The sequence below is a fragment of the Dreissena polymorpha genome, chromosome 8, assembly GCF_020536995.1.
Source record: "Dreissena polymorpha isolate Duluth1 chromosome 8, UMN_Dpol_1.0, whole genome shotgun sequence".
Taxonomy (NCBI): Eukaryota; Metazoa; Mollusca; class Bivalvia; order Myida; family Dreissenidae; genus Dreissena; species Dreissena polymorpha.
In genome coordinates, this window is record NC_068362.1 from 106,368,294 (window position 1) to 106,381,151 (window position 12,858).

The following is a 12,858-nucleotide window of genomic DNA, read 5'->3' on the forward strand; positions in this document are numbered from 1 at the left end:
TTGTACATGTACAATATGTTTACCTGTTGATAGAACTGTGCAATTGTTTCAGTTTGTGTAATTGTTTCCATCTGTGTAATTGTTTTGCTTCAATTCATATCTAACTCACTAGTCGCATTTCAACATTTCAAAGGTTATCACAATAGCTCTGCTACTGAAGTTTATTGTCACGCTTAACTATTAAATTATTGAAATGTATGCATATATTTTAGATGTGTAAAGGCCTCTTTATAGCAACATACGCGTAATACAATATCACTGCAGTATGTTTAATAAGATTATTTAACATTTACAGTAATTCAATATCTTGATGTTACTCTGTTTTGCAGTAGAGAAGTGTGCTGTGAGTCCCACAGGAGACAGGCTGTACATCACCAGCTACTACCCGCAGAACAAGCTTCGCACCCTGGCCAGGGATGGCACACTCCTGGCTACATACACAGACCCAGCACTAGATGTCCTACATGGTCTACATGTGACCCCTGCAGGCCAGGTGCTGGTCTGTGGACGCCTGTCCAACACTGTACTACAGGTGGGCTGGGAGGGAGAGAGTAAGCTGGCTAATCTTGCTGCTGAGGAGGATGGAGTGGAGTACCCAGTGTCAGTCTGCTACAGCAGCACCACATCCTGTATCATTGTGGGACTGTCTGGGGACAACATCCTGGTGTTCAGAGTGGAATAGTGTGTACATGTATGTATTAGTTGTTGTAATTAGTGATTAGTATTTCAATGACAATGTGTTAATTGTTTAGCATACGAACATAGAAGTGTGTGATGTTACAATACAACATTAGTGTGTAGTTAAAGATACAAATAATTTATGTGCACATATTGTTATATGATTATACAATGTGAGGGTTTTTGTTGGAACATAAGATGTAATGCATATTATGTTATGTTGTCTTAACGTTTGTGTCATTATGGTCCTAAAATTTAGATCTTGTAAACTGTGCATGAAAAAACAAAGCATTTCAACTGCAAATTTAATATTTCTACATATATGCACATGTACATAGCAACTGAGGCTATTTTTAGACTTTCATTTCTATAAACACCATGATGCCATGTAAGAAATGTATATGGATGAATACTTTTTTAATAAAGTATGACATTGTTTAAGTTATCTTTGGAGGAGTGTATATTGATATTTTAAGCAATGTTTACAGAAAGGTAACACTTGATGTGAGATTGATTAATTTGCCATATTTTATGATGTTGAACATGTCTTATACTTTTTTTATTACATTTATGTAAATGTGTGTGAGTCCTAAATATACATACAAGAAATACATCGAGCTACTCTGCTGCTCCAGTTGCTGCTGGGTCGAGACAACGATGTTGAGGATGTGGGGGACAAGCATGAAGCAGAAGGTAAAAGAGACGCTTTGTCAGGCCCTTTCTTCTCCACTTTGGGAAAAAATGCAATTTTGGGATTTTGAATTTGTTTCATGCTTAAAGTCCATTGCTTTGGGAAAAACACATTTAATATAAGTATTAATAATACTTCAAATGATAGGAATAAAATCCTATTATAATAGTTATAAACTTTGTTAGATCTAACTGAAACATAATTGAGATATAATTTTCATAAGGAACAGCATATAACACGCTTTGGGTATGGGTCCGTTTAACAGACCCATAAATACTCAAGGAAAAGCCCTGCTTGTGTATTTCCTGTTTATTAAGATGAAGTGGAAAAGAATGGTATGAATTTACATAAGGTAAAATATCCTTTTAAATTGTTTGTTTTTTGTAAAATCATATATACTCGTCCGCATGTTATTTCGTGGTTAAAAAAGACTCATGGACGTGGTAGTTAATGTGTGACTTTCTCAGTTCGGAAACAATAAATATGGAATTTGTGTCAGTTATTTTCCAGTATATTTGTATTTAATTTGTGGATTGTTCAACCCTTAAAATCAATAGAAAATAATGTCCCGCAAATAATAATTTTTTTGCAGTGTATAAATAAGTTAAGTGGACGAGAATGATATGATATGATTTCACAGAAGGTAAAATGGCGTCTATTTTTGTGTATATCGTGTTTACAGTACAACTTATTTTGCTTGATGATCAATAACTCAAACCCTTCTCCAGCTTGATGCTTTCCAACTTACCGATACAGACACCTCAGAAACACAACACCACAATAATGTCTGTCATCCCCATGCAGGCTTTGAGTTTTTATAAAGCTGTGAGATATTCAATTATGCCTATTTGATTGGAATCTATTCCATCTAATGCCGTATAGAGTATGTTTGCGAGGATGTGTTAAGTTTTCATTGTGTATACAGTGTTGTTTTTTTTGTCAAAACAGGCCCCGTCGCAAAGGAGCATGATTTACATAAAACCATTTTTTTACGGGATATTATGCGTTCTTGTTAGTTTCATGGAATAAATGTGTTTTGTTTTATGGAGTTAACGAGTATTGAAAAGTGTAAAGAAAAATAATTAAATGGGAAAATTTGTATGGGAAAATAATTAAAACAAGCATTTCGTTGAATTGCTGCCCACGCCAATATGCTTCTGGACACAAAAGTATTATATTTGACACTCAAAACAACATGGTTTCAAGATACAAAGGGCCATAACTCCGTTATTAACAGATGGTGTACAATGTCATTTGGCGTGCATCATCCTCTTATCCATATATTTACTCATTTCATGTTTCAATAAAATCTGCAGAAGCACTTTAAAAATATGGCTCCGGACACACAAAAAGCATTTTTCAAGAAACAAATGGCCATATCTCTATTATTAACTGATGGTGTACAATGCCATTTGGCATGCATCATCCTCTTATCCATATGCATACTCATACCAAGTTTCAATGAAATCCGCCAAAGCACTTACAAGATATGGCTCCGGACAGACGGACAGAAGGACTGACAGACAATGCCAAAACAATATCTCTCCGCCTATGGCGGGGGATAATAATAAGTAAAGAAACTCGTATTGAGCACCTCTAAACTCACAATTTCGCACTGAAAGAAGCCCAAACACGTTTTAATAATATTATATTTCTTCTACGATATAGCATATAAGAAGTTTACAGTATATTTACTGTATTCTGTTATATAAGTTAATGTTATTTGCTCTTAAAAGCCCTTTATAAATCTAAGCACCGACAATGGAAGCCATATGTCTTATCAGGCATTATTATAATAATTTTCATTGTTCAAACATTTCTACGTGAAGGATTGATCTGCAATTTGGCATGCACATTGAGGATAGATGAAAAATGATAAGGAAGTGCATATTTTTTGCATTTTAAACAGTTCAGGTTGCCTTATAGGTTACATTATACTAAATAATCGTTTCATGTAGGGCTATACTCACACAAAAAATCATATTTTACTCGAAGCCATGATTAACACTTTAGACTGGTGTTCTTGCTTTATCTCTTGGATATATTGGAAGGGAGAGAAAAGATGCTCGCTACTTAATCCCTGACATATGATAAAGTTAGAGACTTAAGTATAAAAATTTGGCCTGTAAACAGTTACATTGCACTAGAAAATGGCCGGAAAATCTAAGGCGCAAAAGAAGTAGAGTTTGACTTGAGTAAAGTTAATGTTTGGTTTTAACATGACATATCTTTTTTATTGCTTAAATCTATTCAGCTTAGAATGAACTTTCAGAAAAAGTATGGTTATGGTGGTCTCTATGTTCTAAATGTTGCATTTATTTTCTCTTAAAGTTGTCGCTTTTACATTGAATTATATAGGGAAATCATTTAGTATATTGTGGCCTTTAATTAATTTAGCTTACACTAACAAGGGAGAGAACTGTCAATATGTACCAGCAGTAAGTTGTTGCCATTAAATTGTTTCATATTTTATTAATTTGTAATATGTCTTACAACTTTTATGACATGATGATTTACTTTGGAACTGTTGTCTAGTGTGAAATTAAACAGAGTTTAACACCAAAGACCTGTAAAGGCATGGTAAAAATGGTGTGTGTGATTTTGTAACTTTGGGAATACATTAATATGAAGTTGTTGCCTCCCATTTATTATTATCCCCCGCAGTTCATATCCCCCACTCTAGTGTTATGCAGGAAAAAAACTGGCTAAAAACATCAATGAGCCACGCTGTGAAATAATAGGGCTTAATGCATGTGCTTAGATTGTAGTCCCAGATTAGCCTGTGCAGTCTGCACAGGCTACTTAGGGGCAATAATTACCTCTTTAAAGGTCTGTTTTGGTTGAAAATAAGTATCTTCTTTTGTGAAAATCCAGTATCGTCAGAAAGTGTCCTCCATGATTTGCTTATGTGGATTTTACATGCTAATCTGGGATGAAAGCTTCTAATATTGATGAGCAGCAATTTGGCTTATAAAATTACACTGAAAGTTAAGTGAGAATAATTATTATGAATTTACTGGTTATTAAAGCATTAGCCAATACTTTTAATGTTTTAATACGAAATGGTTTAATTGCATTAGTTTTCATTAATTGCTATTTAGAACAAGGCACCAATGAAATGCCAATCTATAAATTCAGATAATTATGTTTTGCTGTTGAAAACCTTCACATCCAATCAAGAGGCATATATGTAGTGTATTACACATTGTAATATAAAAATGTGTTACAAGTTCATATCCCCCACCCTAGTGTTGTTGTTTTCAGGAGAGCACCAGCATTGATATCGAGTTGGCCAAGCAACAGCACAAGTCCCGCCTGCAGGAGCCCCAATACAGAACCATCCTTTCCCTCCCCTGATCCCTAGCTCCTCCCACTGGACCTCTGGCCACAAAGGGTCAGCGTCAAGTTTTCACGCGCTGTTTTGAACAACCAAAATGTCCACGTCGAGATTTCCCCAAGCAAGCCTGAGTAGTTTTGTTTAGCTCTAGTGCCCGAGTGGGATGAGTGTTACAGAAGCGAGACGTTATAGCAGTACATATGGTAACGCAAACAGTTAACGCTAACAGTTAGTTCTCACTGTGGACATCATGAAGAATCTCACAAAGAATTAAACGTTGAATAATTTGTTTCATTCTTTATAAGACACAGGGTTCGCACATGGCTTGAAAAGTGTTTGAAAACGAGTCCTAGGCTTGAAAAGCCCTTGAACAAAGGTTGGCCTTAAAACAGTGCTTGAAAAGTGCTTAGTTCATGTAAAAAAGCCTCGAAAATGTTTATTTCTGCTCAAAATTACTTTTATCATGGCTTTAATTATAAACTTAAATCGTTCTTATGGGAAATATTACGAAAATGTATCATAGATTCCTTCGCGCAAAAAGTTGAGTACAAAATATAAGTTTCGTACAATATTGAGTACGAAATGTTATGTGTACACGTCACAGATTATGTGTGCTACGTCAGAGGTTCTCCATTGTGATCAATTTTCGCGAGTGAAAACGCAGCAATGGGGAAGTGTCGTTTCAAACCAGGGTGGTTAACTGAATATTCCTGGGTACAGAAAACAAATGACATTCGAAAAGCACATTGTTGGGTCTGTATGAAGACCATTGATGTCGGGGGGTATGGAGGAAAGCGCTTTGAAAAGCCACAAGAAAGTGAAAACCCTCAAAGAAAACATGAAATTGAGAAGCAAACAGGGTTCCTGCGATGTGTTTTTTGTTAAACAGGAAGGTACTATTGTTAAAACTGTTAAATCTAAAACAGACTTAAAAAACAACAGCCCATCTGTGTCGAACCAGGAAGGCACAGCCACATGCAGAGAGTGTGCAGATAGAAGATTCAAATTCCAGGACCTTCGCAACTTTCAGCTGTAGTATCAAACTCGCAGACATCCATAGACAAATTTGTTAAAAAAAAATGATATGTTGAACGCGAAAGTATTGTGGGTATTTATACCGTTTGCACACAACCATCCTTTAATTCCAATAAAAACATTACAAAGTTTTTTCAAGTTGTGTTCCATGACAGTACCATAGCAAAGCATAATTATGTGGCTGTTTTGGGGCTAGCTGAACATTTCAAAACTGTACTTTATAGTTCTATAACTTAAATAGTGGACAGTACTCAGTGTCTCAGTACTCAGTGTCTTTTGATGAAAGTTTAAACAAGAAAGACCAATCCAAGCAAATGAAAAAGGCATTTTTTTAAAGGAAACTAACGTACAGTTTATGGACTTGAAAATGAATATTTGGTCTTGGAAAGTCCTTGAAAAGTGCTTGAATTTAGGTTTGAGATTTCTGTTTGAACCATGAGACATCTATATATTCAGCAAGGAACGAGAGCAAATCAAGGAACAATCGAAACGATTCATTCAGAAGTGTTTCTGCTGTAAATAGTTAGGACAGAAGTAGTGTTACGGACTGTCCTCAGCGCACAATTTATTCATGTGGTCCGCCCATTATTGAAAACAAGTTGCTAAAAGTAAACACATCCGGTTTTGTTACGAGCACTTTGCACTCCGAGCCAAAAGGGCATTGCATTGAATTGAGACTAAAGAAGGCTTGAAAACATGACCCCAGTTTTGTTGTATGGTCCAGTACGCCCTTCGACTCTCAACCCGAAGTTTATCAGAACTCAAACTCGGCCCTTAACAATATCCACAAGGCCAGCATATCAGCTCAGCTTCTGAGCTTCAGGTGAGACCTTACAGTGTTATTAATTTTGTAAAAGATTGGGCCTAAATTCAGCCCCATTCCTCAAAAAGTCTATTTTTTAATAAATATTTACTGGTTAAAATTTACAATGCAATATTTGCCAAAAAAAGTGTTTGATAGGTTGCAACAATGAGTTACTTGCCTTATTAAGCTGTATAAGTTGAAACTTAGTACAATTAAAATACAAATCAAAAATTCTAAATTGTTAAGTATTTGTGTTCACGTACGTATAACTGATCATTATGATTTTTATTTAAATTAGAAACCGGATGTTTTCAAAGACAAAATCACTATACTGCTTTCATATCCTTATGCACACACTTTCAACGCCAGTGACTAAACTTTTCATCTAAGGTCTGTCTTACAAAAACAATGGCATAAAATGGAGACATCAACTAGTATTGATTCAATATCACGTACATATAATAGATTTAACCAGATTAGGCTATAATTACTAGTATAATGGCCCCTGGTAGCAAGACAGAGTATCATATACTTAATACACCATTGACTTTCATCTGTTTTTGCATTTCTGTCAAATCCATAGGCAAAACGTGGGTGATCAAGTACTCATATACTTACAGTATTGTGTCTTATGACTTGTTGTATTGTCTAACATTTAAAGTTGTTTAGTCTCGCGTAATAAGTTGTGCACATTTAAATGTGTACAGTCTCATATTTTAAGTTGTTTAGTGTCATGTTAAAAGTTGTATTGTTTTACAGTTTAAGTTGCCGAGTATCACATTTAAAATTATGAAGTCTTACATTTTAAGTTGTTAATTCTCACATTTAAAGTTGTAAAGTTTCACAATGAAAGTTGTTTAAGTCAAAACTATTAAGGGGGAAAGTCTCACACTTAAAATAACTGAAGTCATGCCTGTTTTTTTTATTGATTTTTATGCCCCCGGTAGGGTGGCAAAATAGCAGTTGAACTGTCAGTCCGTCCGTCTGAAAACTTTAACATAGGCCATAACTTTTGCAATATAAAAATCACAATTTGATATTTGGCATGTATGCACATCTCATGGAGTTGCAAAATTTAAGTGGTGAAAGGTCAAAGTCATCCTGAAGATAAAAGGTAAAAACAAACAAATCTAATGGAAGTAACACGCTTAAAAGGGAGATAATTTATATTTATCAGTTGGCAGGTACAGATCATTTTTACAAAGGAAGTAATATTTGTAAAGGGGTATGATAAAAAACAAAAATATATAATCAAAGCGGCGCAGTAGGGGCATTGTGTTTCTGACAAACACATCTCTTGTTAAAAAAAAGTATTACACATTGCTATGAACTGTACTTTACTATGTTTTTTTCGCGGTTTAAAACCCAACAATTTCAATATTAAGTTTTTTGGGCATAACATTGATACAACGCTATTCTGAGTTCTTATTGGTGAAACATTAATTGTGATATTCTAAATATCAATTTTAGACGCAACGTTTGGCATTAAAAAGCAGGTGTGTAAAGTATTTTGTTGCAGGGCAAATTCATTTAGTTTACTTTCTATTTTCTTTTCAGCAAACACTATAAGCCGCCAAGATAAAAAAATCGTTGAAGTGAAAGTCGATGACAATCTTGACCCCTTCGCTTAAGTAATTCAGCACAAAAACGTCTTGCGTCAGAGTAGCAAGCCTCCAAACATCTCCCATGTTTGCTACATCAACACTTCTTACAGCGAAGCCTTGGCGAGTTCGACTTCTATCCCAGCACCGATTTTGCTTAGCAACAATTCAATGCTGTGAATCGACAAATTGTTCCAGACGAGTCGCTTAAACAGAAACTATCTGATCCAACAGATAGAGCAGGCGTTGCGTGACTTGTCCCTTATTGCGACTGACCTCAATATGTTGCTCTCGAATAATGTGAACCTTATGCCAGTATGTAGCCGTGTTCTGGGATACGGGGCTTCATGTATGTGCTTAAAGTGTCATCTCAGATTAGCCTGTGCAGACTGCACATACATCAAGTCCTTTAAAGTGTCATCTCAGATTAGCCTGTGCAGACTGCACATACATTAAGTCCTATTAAAGTGTCATCCCAGATTAGCCTGTGCAGACTGCACATACATTAAGTCCTATTTAATTGTCATCCCAGATTAGCCTGTGCAGACTGCACATACATTAAGTCCTATTAAAGTGTCATCCCAGATTAGCCTGTGCAGACTGCACATACATCAAGTCCTATTAAAGTGTCATCCCAGATTATCCTGTGCAGAGTGCACATACATTAAGTCCTATTAAATTGTCATCCCAGATTATCCTGTGCAGAGTGCACATACATCAAGTCCTATTAAAGTGTCATCCCAGATTATCCTGTGCAGAGTGCACATATATTAAGTTCTAGTCAAGTGTCATCCCAGATTATCCTGTGCAGAGTGCACATACATTAAGTCCTATTAAAGTGTCATCCCAGAATATCCTGTGCAGACTGCACATATATTAAGTTCTAGTCAAGTGTCATCCCAGATTAGCCTGTGCAGACTGCACATACATTAAGTCATATTAAAGTGTTATCCCAGATTAGCCTGTGCAGACTGCACATACATTAAGTCCTATTAAAGTGTCATCCCAGATTAGCCTGTGCAGACTGCACATACATTAAGTCCTATTAAAGTGTCATCTCAGATAAGCCTGTGCAGACTGCACATACATTAAGTCCTATTTTCCAAGAATGAGGCTCATATAATTCACTTAACATCAGTCCTATTTCTGACTGATTGAAGAAAAGCTCCTAACATCAAATGTGAATGATTCTTTTTTAAATTGATCAAACCTGGTAAATAAATAATAAATAAAGTTGATCTGATATCAGTTTTAGTCATAGAAGGTCAGAACATAGTTTTGTCTATTTTGGGGCCAAAATTCAAACCTTGAACCAAAAGTTTCTCCTTGCATAATTAAAATATCTGCTTTAATCTAATTGTTAAATTCTCTTTAATTTTAGTAAAAAAATATTTAAATGCCTTCAGCACATTTAAAAATTATTTTCTTCATTTATTTTCAATATTTTATTAAATCCTGCATTTTGTTTTAAGAGCCTGTTCCTACAGGAACCTATGCAATCATAGATCCGTACCGAGCTGAACAACATGCTCTCTGGTCAGCTGGGCCCAGACGCCCAGGGACACCTCCTGGCCCAGGACCTTGGGACAAATGTTCAAATAGTACTACCCGCAGAATGCAGCCACTCTGAATCCGGGGCTCCATACTTTCTTGGCCAGGGGACAAGACTACCTCGTCAATAAGGTACGTTGGTAATGTAATTTACCATGTATTATGTGTAGTGTTTTACTCCAAATGTCAATGAAAATAGTTTGTGTGTGTTTAATATCGATAAAACTCTGTCCTGGCTGCTAACTAAAACAAATCATTTATGTAATTGAAAACTATTTATAATAGCTGCCATTTGTAGTGCCTTGAAAGGGCTCGGTGGGGGTGGAAGCATTCAAATTTGTCCTTGTCTGTAATTCTCCATGTCGATCCTTCATCCTTCCTTAAGTCCCAAAGGGACATAAAATGTTTGCATCAAGTGTTTAGTGGTATATCTCATTAATTTTTTGTATCAAGATCCATCAAACATACTTCATTTCTTAAATATTGTTTTCACTCAAACAACATTGATTGACTTATTATATAACTGATGCCATTTCAGAATGCATTGAATTATTTGGTTTACAAGGACACATTCCTGGGATGCCCTTAGGTTTTTCTATCTGTTCACAGAGGCCTTATACTCACAAGTTCAAGCCCAGTGAGTGATGTTCACATTATCAAACTCTGCATCTCAATAGGTAAGTCACCTTGCCATTGCAAAAGGGGCCACTGTGGCAAAGCATTCAGGAGACCCAGTCTTAAGAGCCTAAAACTTTTGAAGCAATTAAGCTTTCATCACAAATACCCAATAGGTAAAACCCAATACAAACTGGGGTTTCTGCTCTTTAACTAATTGACAAGTTTATCGTAACTAAGTTAAAGGGTTCAGCCACAAACGACTGTATCTTATACAGAAATGTAAAGAAAATGCAAAAGTGTCTAATTTAACATCTAGAGTTATATTAAAACTCAAAACCACAACAACAACAACAGCAAACAAATAACAGGTACCAACATATCTGACTATTTTACTCTTTACAAAATCAGGTTCCATTTCAACTGTTATTATGATTCTTAAACGAACATTGAAATACAAAGGGGGATCAGTGATGTTGGTAGCTTTTATTTAAGAGGTGTATAAAGGAGTGAACTTGTCTATCGGTTTGTCTGTTTGTCGGTTGGTCCGTATTAAGTGTCCGCTCTCAAATTAAAGTTGTTTACATCCAATCTTCATCAAACCTTGGTCAGAAGTTGAATTTAGAGTATGTCTAGGTCAAGAATGAATATGGGTCATGTGGGATCAAAAACTAGGTAACGGTGTCACTTAGTGCGTTTTAAAAATTCAGCATGTTGTCCGTTCTCTAATTCAAGTAGTTTTCATGCAATCTTCACGAATCTTAGTCACAAGTTTTATCTAGATGATCTCTAGGCCTAGTTTGAACATGGGCCATGCCGGGCCAAACACTAGGTCAAGGGATCACTTTGGTCGTTTTAAACATTGAGCAGTGTGTCCGCTCTCTAATTGAAGAAGTTTACTTCCGATCATCTACAAACTTGGTCAGAAGTTTTATATAGATGATCTCTAGGCCATGATCGAACAAAATACATGCCGGGCCAAAAACTAGGCCACGGGTTCATTTAATGCGTTTTACACATTCAGTATGGTGTCCGCTCTCTATTGCAAGTACGTATCATCCGCTCTTCAACAAACTCGGTCAGAAGTTTGATCTAGATGATCTCATGTTCATGGTCATGTTCGAACATGGACAATGCCCGGCAAAAACCTAGGTCATGGGGTCACGGGTGCATTTTACACATTCAGCATGGTGTTCCATATTTCAAGTACTTTTCATCCGCTCTTCAAGTGGAGGTATTCTTCACATCTGTTTCAAAGCTCTAGCTTTTTTTTAAGTGAATGGCTTTTTGAGAGAGTATCTACTATGTTGCCAGGGTTGAACCCGCATTTTGATACTTGAAATTTTTATGAAATGCTAAAACAGTCTTAATTTTTATGTCCCCCACTATAGTAGTGGGAGACATATTGTTTTTGCCCTGTCTGTTGGTTTGTTGGTTTGCGCCAACTTTAACATTTGCAATAACTTTTGCAATATTGAAGATATCAACTTGATATTTGGCATGCATATGTATCTCATGGAGCTGCACATTTTGAGTGGTAAAAGGTCAAGGTCATCCTTCAAGGTCAAAGGTCAAATATATGGGTCAAAATCGCTCATTTAATGTACAAATGTACACTTTTGCAATATTTCAATATTCAAGATAGCAACTTAATATTTGGCATGCATGTGTATCTCATGTAGCTGCACATTTTGAGCGGTGAAAGGTCAAGGTCATACTTCAAGGTCAGAGGTCAAATATATGTGGCCGAAATCGCTCATTTTATGAGTACTTTTGCAATATTGAAGATAGCAACTTGATATTTGACATGCATGTGTATCTCATGGAGCTGCACATTTTGAGTGGTGAAAGGTCAAGGTCATCCTTCAAGGTCAAATATATAGGTAAAAATTGCTCATGTAATGTCACTTCTGCAATATTGAAGCTAGCAATTTTATATTTGACATGCATGTGTATCTCATGGAGCTTGACATTTTGAGTGGTGAAGGGTCAAGGTCAAGGTCATCCTTCAAGGTCAAACATCATATACGGGGACATAGTGTTTCACAAACACATCTTGTTTTTGTCTTAACTGAGACATGACATACTTAATTGCAGAAACCTGGACAGCAAAGCGTTGAGTTTGTTCTTGAAGCATTTGCAACAGCAGCAGTCATCATCTTGAGATTCTGGCATCTCCATTGTGAAGGACCCTCAGTCTGTGATCATCATGTAGAGCGAACCTCAGGTGAGTGTTTAAGTCATGTGTATGTTTATTGCAAGTTCAGAGATGTGTGGGTGCATGTAGATTTACCTTTGTCCGTCCATACGTTCATCTTGCTGTTGGATGTTTATGTGTAGTCTTAACTCAAAAAGTATTGATTCTAGTGTGACTAAACAAAACATACTTTCCAGACTGTGAACTTGCCTACTTCTGTATTAGGTTTCTTAACATAAATGGAATTTTGAGACAAAAGCCAAATGTGGGTGTATGTTGGCAATCCATTTTTCCTACTTCACAAAAGACATTTGAGTCCATTGGCAAAATGTATCTTCACCATCAAAT

The 12,858-nt window shown here is 36.1% G+C and overlaps 1 protein-coding gene across 4 annotated transcripts in view; it reads left to right on the forward strand.

Annotated features, from left to right (window-relative positions):
- Positions 1–12,858, forward strand: part of LOC127843021 (uncharacterized) — a 42,815-nt gene that overhangs the window by 24,684 nt on the left and 5,273 nt on the right. Inside the window, exons 5-11 of one of the 4 annotated variants that reach the window (XM_052372843.1) lie at positions 330–691; positions 1,314–1,371; positions 4,634–6,564; positions 8,104–8,462; positions 9,620–9,830; positions 10,308–10,375; positions 12,411–12,540. In XM_052372843.1, the coding sequence (XP_052228803.1) occupies positions 330–682 (353 nt within the window). In that variant the 3' untranslated portion in view covers positions 683–691; positions 1,314–1,371; positions 4,634–6,564; ... (2 more) ...; positions 10,308–10,375; positions 12,411–12,540. Of the gene's footprint in view, positions 1–329; positions 692–1,313; positions 1,372–4,633; positions 6,565–8,103; positions 9,831–10,307; positions 10,376–12,410; positions 12,541–12,858 lie in introns of all 4 variants that reach the window. The other 3 variants (XM_052372842.1, XM_052372845.1, XM_052372844.1) reach the window with 3 other exon arrangements.